Source organism: Schistocerca americana, chromosome 11 (assembly GCF_021461395.2).
Source record: "Schistocerca americana isolate TAMUIC-IGC-003095 chromosome 11, iqSchAmer2.1, whole genome shotgun sequence".
NCBI lineage: Eukaryota > Metazoa > Arthropoda > Insecta > Orthoptera > Acrididae > Schistocerca > Schistocerca americana.
Window position 1 is genome coordinate 87,088,442 of NC_060129.1, and position 20,888 is coordinate 87,109,329.

The following is a 20,888-nucleotide window of genomic DNA, read 5'->3' on the forward strand; positions in this document are numbered from 1 at the left end:
TGCGTTGGTGTGCAGATGAGAAATGATTTATTTTTCTAACAATTTATGGGCTGTTTGGTGAAGTACTGATAAATGACTGGTACAAATAAATCAGTATGGGTAATAACGTTAACTAACGCAATAGCATTACAGTTCAACGTTCATGAATGTTTTTTGATATTAATGAAATATCAGTGAATGGTGATCTCACTTGAGTGTGTATTCAAAGCAATGCCATTAACAAATAATCATAAATAAAGTGCAGAAGTGCAGCATAGACGCAAAACATGTGCATGCAGATCTTTTTTTATCAAACCAGTATAAGATTTGCATACAACATAGTTGTGGGGGCAGAGAGTGCAAGAGATATGGAAGAAATGTTAGATGACCTAAACACAAAATTAGAAGGATACGGAATGAAGATTAATAAGAAGAAAACGAAAAGCGTGGAAACTGAAGGAAAGGGGAGAAAATGCCATATGAAGATAGGAGATGAGGAAATTGAGCAAGTGAATGAGTTCAATTACTTGGGAAGTCTAATTATGGATGATATGTATGGAAATTAGGAAAATAATTGTAATGACAAAAGAAGGATTCAAGAGGAAACAGAAATTACTTTGCGGACCACTGAACAAAGATCTGAGGAAAAGACTTTCCAAATGTTACATCTGGAGCATTTCACTGTGGAGTGTGGAGACCTGGACATCGAGGAAGGAAGATGAGAGATGGAGGCACTAGTGAAGTGGATATGGAGAAGAATGGAAAAAGTGAAATTGGAAGGCCGAGTAAGGAATGAAGAAGTATTGAGGAGAGCTGGAGAAGAAAGAAACATGCTGAAAGTCATAAGAAAGAGAAAACTGAACTGGATTGGACATTGTTTGAGGAGGGACTGTTTATTGAAGGAAGTAATAGAAGGAATGGTGGAGGGAAAAAGGGAAAGATGAACAAAATTATATCAAATGCAGGACAATATCAAAGGAGACAAATATCCAGAAATGAAAAGATTGGCAATGGACAGACAAAAGTAGAAGAGAAATAATTCAAAAGCCAAGACCGCTTAATTACTATTTACTGGATAACCGGTTTCAACACACTACAGGTGTCATCATCGGATCTGAATGTATCTTAACATTTATAAACCATTTGGATATAACGATAAATGAGGCAGACCAGCTGATATAAAATCATTGTCACAAAAAATAAAATAAAAAAACCAACTGCTCTCATGGTCATTCTCTTCCATCAGATATGTAGTTTTATCTTGTGACTTCGGTGTTACATATCTGATGGAAAAGAATGACCATGAGAGCAGATGGTTTTAATTTTTTTTGTGACAATGATTTTATATCAGCTGGTCTGTCTCATGTATCGTTAAATAAAAATGGATTATAAATGTCAAGCTAGATTCAGATTCAATGATGGCACGTTTACTGTGTTGAAACAGGTTACCCAGTAAACACTATTTATGTGATCTTGGCTTTCGAATTATTTATACAACAGAGTGATCGCCCGACTACGCACTGTGTGTTCACTGCAAAAAAGTGAAAGAGGCTTAACCAACGACAAGATCTTCTTTAAGGCAGAATACCATACTACTTTGTACAAACATTTCAAGAAACTTTGTTCCTTTACAGAACACGATACCAAACATCGTTCACTGCTCATCATCACATACGACCAATAACATCAGCTGTAGCAAAATAATCTACAAGGTGACGATTATTAAACCATATGAGAAAAATCATAAATTGGTCACAAACTACCAGGCGTGCACGCACTTTGCTAGACACGTAAACGCCACTACAAGTATTCGAATTTAGCTCATGACATGTTCGATACGCCTGGTATCATTGGCGATGATGTGGTGCAAACGAATAGCGAAATTCTGCAGGACACGCTGAAGTGTCGCGACATCGATGCTGTCGATGACCTCCTGAATGGCTATTTTCAGCTAAGGAATGATCTTGTCGTTCTTGATGTACATCTTATCTTTCATATAGCCCCACAAAAAGGAATCGCATGTGTTCAGATCCGTACAATATGGCTGTCAGTCGAGGTCCATGCCAGGGGCCCCTGGGTATCCCAGAGCCAGCATGCGGTCCCCAAAATGCTCCTCCAGGACATCAGACACTCTCCTGCTTCGATGGTGTCGAGCTCCATCTTGCATGAACCACATCTTGTCGAAATCAGGGTCACTTTGGATATTGGGGGTGATATCATTTTTCAAAACCTTCACGTACCTTTTGATAGTCACCAAAGGAGTGTCGCACCGACTGCTACGTGACCCGTTGAGGGTTGAGAGATTTCTCGATCGCTGAATGCGGATTCTCAGTCCACCAAATGAGCCAGGTTTTCTTATCGACGAACCCATGAAAATTAAAGTGTGCTTCATGGCTAGGCCAAACCAAACGCATGCACGTACCAATCCCCATCACGCTCATCTGCCAACCCTGCACTTTTAACGCAAACCGTTGATAAGTCATGGCGATTTCATTTCATATACTTGAATAATTGTCAACCTATAAGTTCACTTCTGTCTTCATTCTCACAAGTACGAAGCTAAAGTTCCAACAAGTGTTCCAAAATAATCTGTGTTCAGGGTACTTCAAATCCTGCACGAAGCGAAAGAGTGGGGCAGAGCTCAGTAAATTAAGGGAATCCCACACTCCACACCCAGAAATAGTTCGCGCTAAATCGCACGGCTATATTGCAGAGCAGATCTCTCTTCAGATTTACCGGAACGACCTTCCAAGCCAGCAAGCTGCCGAAACTCGAACGACGAAACACCATAGAACGAAAGAAACGAAAGAAGCAAAGACAACACGCGCAGTGATTCACGCTCACTCTGTCGCGTCACGTATCACGGACACGACGTTTAACTCTGATCAATATTCACATTTAAGGCTGTCCTACATACGTACTTTACATTAAATTCAAAATAATTAAATTAAAAATATCCTTACATATCACGGTCATTTTGTGGCCACTCAAAACATGAGAACTGCAATATTGCATAAGATATTAACAAAAATGTAAATCATATTCAAGTAAGTTGTTCTGTACACACAAGAATTATGCTACTTAAAGAAATATGATTATGTATCGCTCATGTAAGAGGGGCGCCCATCTGCCATTTGTTCATTTACTCTCTAAGACGTTACATAAAATGAATCTTTTACTTTTTTATTTAGTATTTTCACTAACGCCCATTTTCATCAGTCAGTAAACATAGGCTGAAGTAGCATTCAACATTAATTACGGTATCACCATCAATTATGATTACGCATGCAACTAAATAACTCAAACTAACTCTTTATTACGTGCAGCTGCGGCAAGTTCAGAGCATTGGCACATTTATACAACAGTACTGCTACAAAATAAATCAAGTTAAACACGTGAAATATTACTTTTGTAGTGTTTACGAACGTCTATAGCTTTCATTTGACACATCAGCCCGAAGAGCATGTTAGTTATTAATTATCAATGGCGTGTCACAATATTCGTCATGAAAAGTATTCCTACGTTTTGTAATAATTATCATAACATTTTGATCGATCTTGCGGTGGGCTCGTTTCTTCACCAACATCTCTGTGATATCTTTGTTTTCATGATATCGTGTTTAGGAGATCGCCCCTATTCGAGTCAGCACTCGGTTGCCAACGTTATACAGGGTATTTCATAAACAATCATTATATTTCGGACGTCTATATTTCTGAAACTAATAAACATATACCACGAATTTTGTTTTTCTAGGAGCGGGAACGGTAAACAGAAAAAACTTTTTTTTTCATCCTTTTACATAGGTGTGTAATATACCCGTCTTGAGCAGTAGAGCATATGTCAATGCGATATTAAAATTTTTCCCACACTACAGCGAGCATGTCTTGAGTTACAGCTTCCACAGCTGCTGTTATGTGATGTCTAAGTTGATTCATTGTTGTTCGTAATGGAGGCACACAAACAGAATCTTATATAAACCCCCACAAGAAATAATCACGTACAGTCAGGTCCTGTTAGCTTGAAGGTCAGTAATGTAAGGCTGAATCATTTGGTTCAGTGCGACCGATCCATCGTTCGGTAATCATTTGATTTCAAAATTCCCGCTCCTTCAGATGCCAGTGTGGCGGTGCCCCACCTTGTCGGGAAATGAAGTCGTCCGAATCAGTCTCGAATTGTGGGAAAAGAAAGTTGTGAAGCATATCAAGGTATGAGCTTCCCGTAGCAGTGTTCTCGGAAAAGAAACGTGGACCTTACACATTTTCCTGTGAAACTAAACAAAATATATTAAATTTTGGTGAATCTCTCTCATGTCGTAAAACTTCGTGTGGTTCTTCCGTACCCCATATTCTCACATTATAACGGTTCACATTTCCATTTAAACAGAATGTTGCCTCGTCACTAAACACGAAGCGTGAAAGAAAACTGTCATCCTCCATCTTCCTGAGAACGAAATTACAGAACTCAACACGTTGTTGTTTGTCACCTTCTTGAAGAGCTTGCATTAGCTGAATTTTGTACGGTTTCGTGCGTAAACGTCGACGCAACACACGCCAGATGGACATTTTGGGCATGTTGAGCTGTCATACGGACTTCTGCAGACTGCTTGTGAAACTATGGCGGATACGTTCGACGTCTGTGTCAGACACTCGGGGACGGCCCGGCGATTTTCTTTCACACAACCAACCTGTTTCTCGGAATTGTGCATGCCATCATCTAATGCTATGTGCTGTAGGCGGATCCACACCATACCTAGTACGAAAGTCACGATGAACTGTTATTACTGACCAGCACTGCGCAAAACGTATAACACGAAACGCTCTCTGTTGTCCCGACACCATTTTTACCAGAACTGAGATGGGCGCAGACTGCTGCTACCTGGCGGAAACCAAGTAAAACTCGAGAATTTGCTATTTTCAGCACTAAGTTGTTCACGAACTTACCTCAAGTAACATAATCGTTATAATTTTAGAAATCGGATGGTACTTTTTGATACACCCTGTGTTTCTTAGAGCGCAGTTGTCTGGAATTTTTTTTTTTGAAAAAAAAAGGCGAAGTAGTAAATAAATAAAAAATTTTACGTAATTACGTCTTTGCTTCTCAGGATCTTCTGGAAAACTACTGCAGATACACGTTGGGACATGTTTTATTAGATTCACCAGACCAAGAACAACAAAATAAATGGAAATTGGGCTTCACTTAAACCTCGTACTGATATTCGATGGCTTCATATTGAGGAAGTTGCTCCATTTCAAGCAAAATCTTTTATTAGCCGTAATTCCGTAACTAAACATTTGCGGACCTATGTTTATATGAACTTTTTACTTTAGTTTTAGTTGTGAAATAAAAAATTAAAATATTTGCATACCTTCGTGAATCACCCTGTATATTCGGAACAACGGAGTGGCATCCACCTTGTAAAATGGTGTAATCCATATTACTTTACGCTACTTTATTTACTATATAGGTAGTGGAAAAAAATGTGTTTTGTGGTTACACTTGTTCGTAAAATTTCAGGTTGTTCAGCAGACTACAAGTTTGGTGAAGTTATTCTGAGGGAAAAGTTCTTTACTTGGCTCGACACCTGAGACCTTCTGCCATGTTCTGCAGAGGCTTCAGTTGGTTCGTCCGCATTTTTGTGGCGGTAGTCGTATCTACTGGCTGCAGTCACCCAGTTTCTGTTACAGGTAAAAAATTTAACTTTCTTCGATTCATAGGAGTCTGGGTATGATAACGGATAACAATTTTTGTGAAGTAATGAACAATATGTTTAACTTTTTCATTGAGATTTTTACGAATTTCTGTTTCCGAATCTTATATAGAAGCCACCGTACATAGTTTAACAACCAGCAACTCAGGTAAGTGTTTGATCCGTTACTACTGCAGACACCTCGTGGTCCACGTGGATCATTTGGTTCTATAATCACGGCAGTCTTATCTGGTGGTCTGAGAAGTCCACGCCGGCACCGTGGGGTGGCGGTCGTATTCAAACACACTAGATTGCTACTTGAAAATATCGAGCTTTTGTTTTTAAAACAGCGATAGACGATGTAAAATAATTGTCTCGTCCAAGGGTCACACAAACTTGTATCAGTACTGTACATTGCTCCTCGATGATAGGCAATACGTACGTCACACGCTACTTTCTTCCCAGTAGCATAACTGGCAGAGTCGGGCGTGACCTACCCGTGGTACACGCCGGAATGAACTTGTTGGGATAACTGCTTTGGGTAACGGTGCAGTCACACGACTACTGAGAGCGAACTATGCAACGTCATTGCGTATCGCTGTATCATTGCTTTTAGTTTTGTAGAAAGCTCTAGTTGGAATGTCATTTGGTCATCATGTTGCGTATACAGGATGGTTTTCACCACCGCGTACAGACTCCAGGGATTGATCGATGAGAGGATACGGAACAAGAAAAGTCTAATGAATTTGTGTCGGCAAACGCATGGTTTCCACGTTAGAAACCATTCATTCAATCGTACACTGTTACAAAGACTGCGGCCTAATACTCGCTGTACCACGCAGTGACAGTTCCAGTATGTACTGAAAATGCTTTCCATGTGCCTCAACGCATGCGTGCATACGCGCCGTAGCGTGCTCTGTCTCACACAGGCCAGGCTGCACCATAACAGCGTCATAGGCAGGATGAATACGGTGCTCCAGTGTCTCCACATCTGGAATAGGCTACGCGTGCACGATACTTCTGAGGTGGCCCCATAACCAGAAATCGCACGGGTTGAGATGCGGTGAACGAGCAGGCCATGCAACTGGACCACCGTCTCCAATCCATCAACCAGGGATGACACCATTGAGATGCGTCTGGACGTTAACGGCAAAGTGTAGCAGCCACATAACCATTTGAATCATCAATACCACTTCATCCAGAAAGACACCCGCAAGAAATGCCGATAGTTCGGGCCTATTAGGCGATGCGGATGGAAGACTGGTCCCAAAATACGGCCGCCAATTATCCCGGCCCACACATTCCGGCTGCACCGATGCTGATGATTCGCTGTCACCATACCATGGGCGTTCTGCATACCATCCCACAGATGGCTGTTATGAGAGTTGAAGATACCACTCCACGTAAAGTTGCCGTCATCTGTGAACAGGATGGATAACACAGATCCCGGAATCGTGGTTGCCTGGTGAACAAATCAATGACAGAACCGTTCCCTATGTGGACAGTCTGTCGCTAGTACGCCCTGCACACGCTGTAAGTGATAAGGGTAGTAACAATCGTCATGGGGACTGTCCCACACGGTCGTCTGGCTTACCCTGTACAGGCTGGTCCACTGCCTGCTACTGAGATGGCGGTCGCCTTCCACAGTGCTGATTACATGTTCTTGCTACTCTAGTGTCTGATCATTTCGGGTACGTCCTTCACGACTTCCTGCATCCTAGGTCATGATGTGCGATAAACAGTACCACCCTGTATGAGGATATCATGCATACTGTAGCTGTAGCTGCATGATATTACACTGCAGCTTCTGTAACAAAGTATGATTGAATAAATGGTCTCTGGCATACGGATCATGCATTTCTGGGCAACATCAGACATTTTTTGTCCCTTATCCTCTCATTGATCAATCACTAGAGTTTGTACATAGTTGAAAAAATCATCTTGAATATTCCATAGACCCTTAAAGTGATAAAACTAATCTGTCTGTGTAACGTATCGGTAAAATTTTCGCAATGGTTTACTTAGCTGTGTTATGTACCACGCCGTAACTTTTTTTTTTTTTAGAGACATACTGATGTTACAGATTTCATCTTGGACATGCAAGTTCAAAATGTGACACTAAGCCAGCTGAATTGGAGAATCCCGCAGTTCCCACGGCTATTTACTCATAATTTCGTATACAAACCGACTTCCTCTATTTCCTTCGTGTCCAATTAAAATCAGATATGACAGATAAATTCTCCTCTAAGAGTTACGTCCTAAAACTTCACATCAATTTTAAACATATTTCATGTTAACTGTATTTAAATCCTGCTTGAGTTGTAATATATACCGTTTTCGTGCGCTATGTACCATCAGATACGTATTTTGTGCTGTAACATCAGCTGCGATCAACATTTATCCTCCATAAAAATTATCGGAGTAGCAGCCTCATTCAAAGAAACATTTATCCAACCTTTAATTGTGTATCAAAGTGAATAGACGTAATTTTTTTAAAATTTTCATAAGTTACCAGTGATGTGTAGTACGTGTGTCGCATAAAATCAGTGTTTGTGTAGCGCTTGTTGTAAGTAACATGTATCCCATTGTCTGCATTTACTGTAAACTAACGATAATTTTCATTTGGTTTTCGACTACAACCTCCAAAAATTTCACGAGATTAGTAGCGTTTATAGGAGATGCTACTGCACTGTAAAGGAAACATCCATTTGCGTACGGACTGCTTCAGATCTTAACGGTAACTTGCTGTACTTGGAGCTGAACTGGCCCAGAACATAAGAAAGGATCTGCAGGCTTACTTCAATGATACTTGTTTACTGTTCTGTAAAACATTACACCAGCCACACTGCAGCCCTACAGTGAACACCGTCCTCGAACGTGGGAAGAGTTAGCTGACGTTCGTAAGTTACGATCAGTCGCCTGGAAGCTGCTGTATAGGGGTGTCTCTGGAGAGTTACCAGCAGTGATGTATCAGATATACCACAGATACCTGTTACTATCTCCTGCTGTCGCTTCTACACGGAGTACATGATCTGTCCCCACTGATCCACTTGGCTGTCATCAGCTTCTGCAGGAAGTACATGATGTGTCACTACTCATCCACTTGGCTGTCAGCAGCTTGTTCAGGAAGTACATGATCTGCACTGTTCAGCCACTTGGCTGTCAGTAACTTCTACAGGAAGTACATGATCTATCACCGCTCAGCCACTTGGCTGTCAGCAGCTTCTACAGGAAGTACATGATCTGTCACCGCCCATCCACTTGGCTGTAAGCGGTCTGTCAGTGGTAGGACTAGGCTGCATGGACAGTAGAGCGGGGACCAGGGAGGACCCAGCACGCGGTACCTATCACCCTAACCAACAAATAGGAGGTGCAGGCTTCCACTGAAATCGAAACTGAGTCAGTGAGACTAACTTCAGCTTTTGAGTAATATGGTATGTGCAGTGTCAAGAGGCAAACACGAAAGGATAGCATCTGTTAACACTAGGGAGTTCAAATGTACAGCAAGTGAATGTATCCGTTAGGGAAATGCAAGAAACGATGCGAGGGAAGACTAAGTGTACTCACTGTCCATGGCTGGAAGCCTTATTCAGCCTGCTGAAGAGGCCATTCCCTCAACTGCTGAGGGAACGTGGTGCTACCGGCAGCTGACCGCGCTCTGCGGCTACACTTGGATCATTCAACTGTCAGAGAAGGTTGAGAGTGGTGGTCTCACTCATCTAATTTCAGTGAGACAATTTGCTGCAGTGCAAAACTAGTCGTGCCCCCCCCACGTTCTGAATCGAATGTAACTTCTGACTCAGAGTTCGAAGGTTCTGTGACAAAGCAGCCTGAAATATCTTGGACTTGCATCAAGGGGTTGAGAACTCTATGGAGACCCTAAATGGGTCAGGTGTTTGGTACACATCAGAGGCTGCTGCTCAGGTAGCTGTTTGGGTGCGGAGTGGACACAACGGTTTTCAGATTAGACTACTCTTCATCCAGTCCAGATAACGATAGGGACCTGAAAGTGTCAGTAATAGTTCCAAAGAAGAGTCACATACTGGCGAGAGTACTACAATTCAAGTGATCAACTACTGAAGCACTGATAACAACGTGCCAGGGTTTGAAGCAGGCCCAATAGAGCTCACATAATACCCGGTACAGAAGGCTGGTGTAAACGCGGAACTGACAGCATTGAGATACTGATAAAAATTTCAGCGTGTATCGAAAATATACATGGAGACAGTAGGGCATTTGTCCCAGGTCACAAACAAATTGTACCAACCAAAACAGAAACATAAACTGCGTGTGAGGCTGTCTGGGAAAGACTCAGTATCATCGGTGGGCATTAATTTGGAATCAGGTCTCTCTGTCAACTTCTAGATCTACTCCAGATGCAACCAAAAATTATAGAGAAAACGGAAGCACTGTGACATAAGTTTCCAAGTCACACTCGAAGTAGATGCTAATTGTGCAGCACTCGACTGAGAAAATGACAGAGGTGGGGGTGACAAGACGTCTGGTAAAACACCTCTAAATGAGTTGTCTGAGAATTACCTAAAACAGACTGTTTGGGAGCCCACTAGTGATATTGCATGTGATAGTTTCAAAATGACCATACCTCTTTGAGGAAGCTCAGACAGAAACTAGTATCAATGACCATGAAGCAACAATGAGTTACAACGTACAAATGGGGACTAAAACAAGTAGCAGAATACATATATGTTCAGCAAACCAGATATAGGATCTCTGTCTGGCATACAGTTTTAATCTGCCAGGAAGTTTTAATCTTCCAGGGAGTTAGATATAGAAGCAGTTGTGACCAATTTGAATACAAAACTCGAAATATTTAACTCTGGAGAAAAAAATGTAGAAAAAATGTGGTTCAGGTTTACAAGAACAGTCAGCTGTGCTCTTTGTACGTATGTAGAGCAGTTCATGATCAGAGGGATACTCCACAGTCAGAAGTCATTTTAAAGAAACATCTAAAGAAAAAGAGACAACTGGTCAATGAATGCTAGGCCAAACATGGGGCTACATGTAGGAAGATGCTAAATGAGATGTATTTAGCTGATGAAAGAGAATTTCGTCTAACCTACTCAGACTACCGAGTCGCAGATAGGCACAACAAAAGGACTCTCATAATTAAAGCTTTTGGTCATTAAGGCTGCAGTCAACAATAGACAACAAGCACACACACACACACATATGCACTCACGCAAACGCTACTTACACACATGACTGCACTCTCAGGCAACTGAAACCACACTGCAAGCAGCAGCACCACTGCATGATGATAGTGGAGACAGGGTGGGGGTAAAGATGAGGTTGGGGTGGGGAGGGGTAGGGGTAGTATGTGGGGGTGGCGGCCAGTGAAGTGCTGCATGTTAGATGGTGGTAAGGGGACAGGTCGGGAGGAGGAGGGAAGTATCAGAAAATGAGGTAAATAGAAAGACTGTCTTTGGTGGTGAAATGATGGTTATGTAGTGATGGAATGGGAATAGGGAAGGAGCTGGATGGGTGAGAAAAGTGACTAACAAAGGTTCCCACAACCCGCCTGGCATCCTCCTTTGCTAATCACTGTCCTCAGCCATCCAGCAAGGTGTCCTGTTCCCACCCCAGCGCTACACAGACGTCATTCCACCACCACCAACATTTTCATTTCTCTACGTTTCCGGCCGGCCGAAGTGGCCGTGCGGTTAAAGGCGCTGCAGTCTGGAACCGCAAGACCGCTACGGTCGCAGGTTCGAATCCTGCCTCGGGCATGGCTGTTTGTGATGTCCTTAGGTTAGTTAGGTTTAACTAGTTCTAAGTTCTAGGGGACTAATGACCTCAGCAGTTGAGTCCCATAGTGCTCAGAGCCATTTGAACCATTTTTTCTACGTTTCTGCTACTTCCCCACCCTCCCCACCTCTCCGCTGCCCTCTGTCTAACTTGTAGCACTTCACTGTCCACCACCCCACCATCCTGCTGCTCCCCTCCCTGCCACAGCCTCCTCCTCTCTCCACACCCAGTCACCACTCCCACCACTTACTCGTGCTGCTGCTCACAATGTGGTTTCAGTTGCCTGAGACTTCAGTCGTGTGTGTCAGTTGCGTGCGTGCGTTCTTGTGTGTGTGTGTGTGTTTGTCTACTGTTGACGAAGGCCTTATTGGACAAAAGCTTTAATTCTGAGAGTTTTTTGTCGTGCCTGTCTGCGACTCAGCATTACCGCTCTATGGTGAGTTGCAACTTTCGTTTTTGTAATATTGTTACATTCCATCCTGGATTTTTCATAATTTGACTCCAACTGAGAATACTGTAACAGAATAGGAAGGATCTCTCACAAAACCAAGAAAATGACGGTAGTACGTAAAGCTCATACCAAAGTTGGTGTCAGAGTACTCGTGAACTGGATAATGACAGCAATTAAGAGTAGCAAATCAAAATCAGAAATTCCGAATGAGTATCTTGAAATGTTTCTCTAGAGATGGTACTGTGGGGTATTGCTCCAATTTGTGACTGTGACAGATATAGATGTAGAATTAGTGTCACTAGTGTTGGGAAACAGCTGAGATTTAACAAGGCTCCAGAGCGAGATGGAATCTCTATCAGACCCTCCACCGAACTTGCGCCTGAGTTAGCACCTCTCTTAAACAAACTCTATCGTAAATCTCTAACACAAATAACAGTGCCCAGTAGTTGGAAGAAGTTCGAGGAGACACGCATCTAGTAGAAAAGCATCAGGAGTCATTCACAAAACGACCGTGCAATATCCTTGCCATCCATTTGTTATAGGATTCTTGAACATATTCTCAGCTCAAACGTAATGAGGTTCCTTGAATAGAAGGACCTCATTGCCAATCAGTGCAGATTTGGAAAACTGTCACATTTCCTTCATGACATCGTTAAAGCCCTAATGAAGGCAGTAAGGTAAATGAAGTAATGTAGGATTTTCGATAAAATTATTTGACTCACTACCATAACCACACTTATTACCAAAAGTAAGATTACATGGGGTATGATACGAAATTTGTGAGTTAACTGATGATTTCTTTGGTAGGGAAGACTCAGCATGTTACCTTCAATGTAGAGAAATTGGTGTGTACAGTGTACGTGTATTGGGGTCCACAGTTTCTGTTGTATATCAATGGTCTTGCAGCAGTTTAATGATTTTAGAATTTTCGCGGATGATGAACTTATCTATAATGATGTACTATCTGAAGAATTCTGCACAAACATTGAGTAAGATCCTGACAAAAAATTATACTCATCAATGAAAGAGTACAGCTGGTACCAGTTAATTCATACAGATCTCTGGGCGTTACAATTTGGGACATGAAACAGAACGATCATGTGCTCTCAATTGGAGATAAGACAGGTGAAAGGCTTTGGTTCATTAGTAGAATACTAGGGTGATGGAATCAGTCCACAGAGATGACTGTTTACAATTGTCTCATCTGACGACACCAAGAATATTGCTCTAGTGTGTGGGAGCTGTATCAAATAGGACTGGCAGCAGGTATTGTAAAGATGTAGAGAAGAGCAACACGAATTTTCAATGATTCTTTGATCCGTGGAGAAACTGAGCTGGCACACTTTGAAGATAGACGGATACTATTCCGAAAAAGCCCCCTTTGGAAATTTCAAGAAGCTGCTTTACACTTCGAATCTAGGAATATACTACAACCCACCACATATCTCTCTTACAGGTGTGGTGCGAATGAAATTAGCTGACTTACAGGACGCACACAGGCAATTTAAACAATCATACCCAAGCTCCATTTGTGACTGGAATGTGAAGAAGTCCTGGTAACTGATACAGTTAGAAGTACCTTCTGCCTTGCGCTTCAGAGCGGTTTGCAGAGTATGGATGCAGATGTATATGTAGATGAACAGAGTTGATGGGGTTATCGAACAGAAACTGTTAGATTTGTGTTTGAGAAATAACTTCCCTTTTTCTTAAGCATCTAAACTCAGTGGATAGTGGGTTAAAATTAAGAGCTATATTGTATGTAAGATCTCCGTTAATCAATGGCCGATTTTTCAGTCCATTGTGGATCCCACTATTCTGGCTTACGTGAAAATATGCTGTCACGCATACTTGAGAACCCCACACGACAGTTTCAAGGGAGCTCTCTAGCGATCACTTTCTGGTGTGTTCCCCAAGTTCATGCGTTGACTGTGTTGCGAGGGCGAGTTTGGCTATTCGCACTCTACACGTTCTTATAAGTCCTTTGGTGGTTGTGACGTAGTTATCGTAGAGGAGGAGCGTATAGTGTGAGGTCCGCCAGAGTTTCACACCTTTCGCTAGCCACACCTTCACGATAGTAGTCATTCTCAGTTAACCTCACAGATCGCCGACCCTTCTGACACTGTCCTGGTCATACTGTTACCCTAACAGCTTCATTCTTGACACCAATGCAGCTGACCATTAGCAGCAGAAGTGCGGCCCACTATTACTAAAAAGGCTCTGTGCCAACTCTCTAATACTGTCCCAGACTGTGAGTTACCGGGTTCAGATCCCTTTCTGCTGTTGGCACAGTGCAGAAATGCAGAGAACACTCGCAGGGTCATCCCTCGATCCCTCCTACCCCCTCCCCCCCATCCCCCCCCCCCACCCCACGGCACAGTTGGGCTGCCGAGTGTCTACAGGGTGAGTCACTAACTATTTCCACCAAGAATAACTTGAAAAGTATGACAAGACCTGAAACGTTTGTGAGAGAAAAATCGCATGGTCCAAGGGGGCCCATAATGTGACGTTGGTTTTTTGTTGCTAGGTGGCGTCGTGTCAGAGGTGTGAAGGTCTACTTTGTTTTTTTTTAAATAACATGCTACAGTTGGGTACTTATCGAGACGAATCCAATGATGTGTAACAGGAAGTTATTTGAAGGTCAACGAGGGTCACAAATGTGGCATGAACATCGATTTACAGAAGGTGTTAGAATTGCTCCAACCTTCTTATCATGGACTGAGTGGTATTCCTTATCACATCGGCACTTATCAAAGCATCAGCTCTGACATTTCTCTCTTGCATACCTCAGGTGTAGTTGGGGCATCTTTATAAACAATGTCTTTTATGAAACCCCACAAGAAAAAAATCCAGGGGTGTCAGGTCTGGGGAATGAACCGACAACGACACATCACCTCCGTGTCCAATCCAACAATTTGGGAATTGTCTCGGCAACTCATTTCTAATCAGGGAAAAATGTGCTGGACACCCATCGTGTTGATACCACAATCTATTCCTCGTTCCTAAAGGTATATCTTCCAATAACAGACCTAATGTTTCTTGCAGGAATGTGGTGTACTTCCTACCGTTAAGATTTCCTTCGATGAAATAGGGGCCTATATTCTCCTGAATCCGACACCATACATCCACCGACCACGGTTTTTGGTGTGCAACTTTCCACAGCCAACATGGATTTTCAGTTGCCCAATAATGCACGTTATTCAAATTACCATTTCCGTGGTTCGTGAATGTAGCCTCGTCAGTAAATAAAATCAAATTAATAAATGTGTCTTCCCTGTGGCTCATACCAGATTCCCTTGTGATTTGACGTGAACTAACACAAGGATTTCGAACCACAGTAGCAAGAGTACCAATTTCCGTTTCCTCGTTAGTAGCTTACCTTTGCCCAATATGCTTCCGATGCGTTAAATTTATCATATACACATGTAAAGGTACGACGTATAGGGTGAGTACGTTGAGGATATCTTTCAGCATATAGGTCTCTAGCTGTCACTGAATTTCGTTGGCACTCTCCTTAAATGAGAAGCATATCGACTTGTTCTTCGGAGGAATACATCATTCACATTCGCTTGATTCGACGATACTAGGCTTACCGTTCCTGTTAGTGTTCTATTGCGAAACCGTCGAATGGTGTTTGCATGTGAAAGGCGCGTTAGCTAGATATACCACATTCGGCGACTATTTACTATTTGCATGATACACGAGAGAGAGTTGTCAGAGTATGTGCTTCTATGAGTGGTAAGGAAAACCACTCAATCCATGATAAGAAGATTGCAGTAACGCATTGATACCGATGGTCATCACTTCGAACACCTTCTGTGAATGGACGTTCAAGCCACCTTTGTGAGCTTCGTTGACCTTCAAAGACCTTACGGTTACACATCATTGGATTCCTCTCGATAACCGTTTTCAGAAAATAAATACCAAACTATAGAATCCCATGTAAAAAAACAAAGTTGACCGTCATACCTCTGACACTGGTTAGCACTGAAATACCGTGCCAAGAGGAGAATTTTCTGATTTCGTTATACAGCAACAGCCACGGATGTTTTTGGCACCTTTTTTGAATAGCCACATAAGATCGACACAGCCACCACCTGCATCTCACAGAATCATTTGAGTACTGACTAATTGCACAGACCAGTTATCTGTTCTGTTAATGAATAATAAGTTTCTGTTCCCAAAACAATCGGTTGGACACTTTTATTTTATGCGCAATCATTTACTTAAACAAGGTCCTATTCCAAGTGATGCAATAATCCTAGCATTGAACTGAAAACTAATAACCTCCCATTAAAAAAACAATAACTTGTCTGGAATAGTTGAAACGTCCCCTTAGAAAAATTATAAATGACTGTGCTTAAACTGACACACAATATTTTACTGTGCTTAAACTGACACACAATATTTTTAGCGCAACGCAATCTAACTTTCAACAATCCCTACAAAAGAATGGCCCTGACTAACAATAACCTATACCTTTTATGAATCACTCAACTCACAAAAATTTTCGTTATTAGAACTACTGCAATACAGCGTGCGCCAATAATGCCAGCTGAACAAAAGATTCTAACTACTGAAGACACTAACTACTGATAGGCATAGTCAGCAAATGAAAGATTTTCATAGAGAACAAACAATGTATTTACCTTAATAGTGTTCAAAAGTCATAATATATACATCAGTTCATGATATCCAGTCTTACAAATATACTCTCTCTGAAGGACACACGTCCAGATCATCCGCTGTCAAATCTCCCCACATCCACCACTGCTGGCAGCTCACCTCCAACTGCGCAACGCTACGCGCTGTTAACAGCCAACTGCCCAACACTACAATAGCAACTATTCCAACAATGCCAACCAGCCACAGACTTCACACAGCACAGCCAGTGATTTTCATACAGAGCGCTACATGGCGTTACCAACATAAAAACCTAAATAGCCTACTTACATAGTTGACACTATAAGTATTCAGTCAGGCCAAGTTTTGACATACTCCACATATTTTTCATACAAGGATAGTTGATGTTCTATTAAAGTGTAATCGCCAAGAAAATATTTCAAGTATTCAACTTAAAGATTGTTCGTATTAAAATCTTAGTGCGGTGTAACAGTTATCTGTAAAAACTATGATAATTCATAGCAGTGACTGGTTAGCAGGCTTGAAGGGCAAGCTTAATGATGATTGTGCAGGTCTGAAGTTAAAGTGTTTATAATGTCATGTATAGATATTTAATAGTGTTTCTTATATTGTGTTGTGACTAAAATGTACAACCTTCATCTGAGTCTACTGATGGACCAGTTTCAGGGTCCTCATGCTAAGTGCTGAAGCAAATTTAAGTCATGTAACAATTACAGGATTAGTGATGTACCGTTGCCAGATTTCTAATATTTGTATGCTATAATAAGCAACTGTCTACAACTATTGAAATTATACTGCATCCAGGCACCACATATCCCTTTTGTGACAAATAGTATAAAGAAGCAAATGTTACCCTACAACAGAAATAATAGTAAGGTGGTTGTTATTATCATCTTGAGTACAAAGACTGATTTCACGCAGCTCTCTGTGCTACTCATCCTGTGCAGGTCTCTTCGCCTCCAAGTAACTGCTGCCACCTACATCCTTCTCAACCTGTTTGCTATATTCATTACTTGGTCTCCCTGTATGACTTAAATCCCCCCCTCCCAACCCCTACCGCTCTTCCCCCCAGTACTAAATTACTGTTCCCCTGATATCTCAGTAGTTGCAGGGGCAACAGTCTGGATGATTGACTGATCTGGCCTTGTAACACTAACCAAAACGGCCTTGTAGTGCTGGTACTGCGAACGGCTGAAAGCAAGGGGAAACTACGGCCGTAATTTTTTCCTGAGGAAATGCCGCTTTACTGTATGGATAAATGATGATGGCGCCCTCTTGGGTAAAATAGTCCCAAGGTAAAATAGTCCCCCATTCGGATCTCCGGGCGGGGACTACTCAGGAGGACGTCGTTATCAGGAGATAGAAAACTGGCGTTCTACGGATCGGAGCATGGAATTTCAGATCCCTTAATCGGGCAGGTAGATTAGCAACTTGAAAAAGGGAAATGGATAGGTTTAAGTTGGATATAGTGTGAATTAGTGAAGTTCGGTGGCAGGATGAACAAGACTTAGGAATGAGGGTAAGCTATTACAAACAGCACAGCGAACGCATTGTTGTGGACAAGATAGACACGAAGCCCACGCCTACTACAGTAGTACAAGTTTATATGCCTACTAGCACTGCAGATAACGAAGAAATTGAAGAAATGTATGATGAGATAAAAGAAATTATTCAGATAGTGAAGGGAGACGAAAATTTAATAGTCATGGGTGACTGGAATTCGATAGTAGGAAGAGAAGGAAACGTAGTAGGTGAATATGGATTGGGGTTAAGAAATGAAAGAGGAAGCCACCTGGTGGAATTTTGCACAGAGCACAACTTAATCATAGCTAACACTTGGTTCAAGAATCATAAAAGAAGATTGTATACATGGAAGAAGCCTGCAGATACTGACAGGTTTCAGATAGATTATATAATGGTAAGACAAGAGGTTTAGGCTCTGAGCACTATGCGACTTAACTTCTGAGGTCATCAGTCGCCTAGAACTTATAACTAATTGAACCTAACTAACCTAAGGACATCACACACATCCATGCCCAAGGCAGGATTGGAACCTGCGACCGTAGAGGTCGCTCGGCTCCAGACTGTAGCGCCTAGAACCGCACGGCCACTCCGGCCGACAGAGGTTTAGGAACCAGGTTTTATATTGTAAGACATTTACAGGGGCAGATATGGACTCTGACCACAATCTATTGGTTATGAACTGCAGAATAAAACTAAAGAAACTGCAAAAAGGTGGGAATCTAAGGAGGTGGGACCTCGATAAACTGAAAGAACCAGAGGGTGTAAAGAGTTTCAGGGAGAGCATAAGGGAACAATTGACAAGAATGGGGGAAGAAATACAGTAGAAGAAGAATGGGTAGCTTTGAGGGGTGAAGTACTGAATGCAGCAAAGGATCAAGTAGGTAAAAAGACCAGGGCTAGTAGAAATCCTTGGGTGATAGAAGAAATATTGAATTTAATTGATGAAAGGAGAAAATATAAAAATGCAGTAAATGAAACAGGCAAAAAGGAATGCAAACGTCTCAAAAATGAGATCGACAGGAAGTGCAAAATGGCTAAACAGGCATGGCCAGAGGACAAATGTAAGGATGTAGAGGCTTATCTCACTAGGGGTAAGATAGATACTGCCAACAGGAAAATTAAAGAGACCTTTGGAGAAAAGAGAACCACTTGTATGAATATCAAGAGCTCATATGGAAACCCAGTTCTAAGCAAAGAAGGGAAGGCAGACAGGTGGAAGGGGTATATAGAGGGTCTATACAAGGGCGATGTACTTGAGGGCAATGTTATAGAAACGGAAGAGGATGTAGATGCAGATGAAATGGGAGATATCATACTGCGTGAAGAGTTTGATAGAGAATTGATAGACCTGAGTCGAAACAAGGCCCCCGGAGTAGACAACATTCCATTAGAACTACTGACGACCTTGCGAGAGCCAGTCCTGACAAAACTCTACCATCTGGTGAGCAAAATGTATGAGACAGGCGAAATATCCTCAGACTTCAAGAAGAATGTAATAATTCCAATCCCAAAGAAAGCAGGCGTTGACAGATGTGAAAATTACCGAACTATCAGTTTAATAAGTCACGGCTGCAAAATACTAATGCGAATTCTTTACAGACGAATGGAAAACTGGTAGAAGCCGACCTCGGCGAAGATCAGTTTGAATTCCATAGAAATGTTGGAACACGTGAGGCAATACTGACCCTACGACTTATCTTAGAAGCTAGATTAACAAAAGGCAAACCTACGTTTCTAGCATTTGTAGACTTAGAGGAAGCTTTTGACAATGTTGACTGGAATACTCTCTTTCAAAACCTGAAGGTGGCCGGTGTAAAATACAGGGAGCGAACGGCTATTTAAAATTTGTACAGGAACCAGATGGCAGTTATAAGAGTCGAGGGACATGAAAGGGAAGCAGGTGTTTGGAAGGGAGTGAGACAGGGTTGTAGCCTCTTCCTAATGTTATTCAATATGCATATTGAGCAAGCAGTAAAGGAAGCAAGAGAAAAATTCGAAGTAGGTATTAAAATCCATGGAGAAGAAATAAAAATTTTTAGGTTCGCCGATGACATTGTAATTCTGTCAGAGACAGCAAAGGACATGGAAGAGCAGTTGAACGGAATGGACAGTGTCTTGAAAGAAGGATATTAGATGAACAGCAACAAAAGCAAAACGAGGATAATGGAATGTAGTCGAATTAAGTCGGGTGATGCTGAGAGAATTAGATTAGGAAATGAGGCACTTATAGTAGTAAAGGAGTTTTGCTATTTGGGGAGCAAAATAACTGATGATGGTCGAGGTAGAAAGGATATAAAATGAAGACTGGCAATGGCAAGGAAAGCGTATGTGGATAAATTTGTTAACATCTAGTATTGATATAAGTGTCAGGAAGTCGTTTCTGAAGGTATTTGTATGGAGTGTAGCCATGTATGGAATTGAAACATGGACGAATAGTAGTTTGGACAAGAAGAGAATAGACGTTTCCGAAATGTAGTGCTTCAGAAGAATGCTGAAGATGGATAGATCACATAACTGATGAGGAGGTACTGAGTAGAATTTGGGAGAAGAGGAGTTTGTGGCACAACTTGACTAGAAAAAGGGATCGGTTGGTAGGACATGTCCTGAGACATCAAGCGATCACCGATTTAGTATTGGAGGGCAGAGTGGAGGGTAAAAATCGTAGAGGGAGACCAAGAGATGAATACACTAAGCAGATTCAGAAGGATGTAGGCTGCAGTATGTACTGGGAGATGAAGAAGCTTGCACAGGGTAGAGTAGCAGGGAGAGCTGCATCAAACCAGTCTAAGGACTGAAGACCACAACAACAACAACGATGTCTCAGTGTGTGTCCTATCAACA

The 20,888-nt window shown here is 41.9% G+C and overlaps 1 protein-coding gene across 1 annotated transcript in view; it reads left to right on the plus strand.

The window, feature by feature from the left end:
* The window catches only part of LOC124553822 (ankyrin-3-like), a 116,354-nt gene that overhangs the window by 13,040 nt on the left and 82,426 nt on the right, over window positions 1–20,888 (plus strand). The window contains exon 2 of the mRNA XM_047127808.1: window positions 5,494–5,663. Within this exon, the coding sequence (XP_046983764.1) occupies window positions 5,576–5,663 (88 nt within the window). The 5' untranslated portion in view covers window positions 5,494–5,575. The remainder of the gene's footprint in view (window positions 1–5,493; window positions 5,664–20,888) is intronic.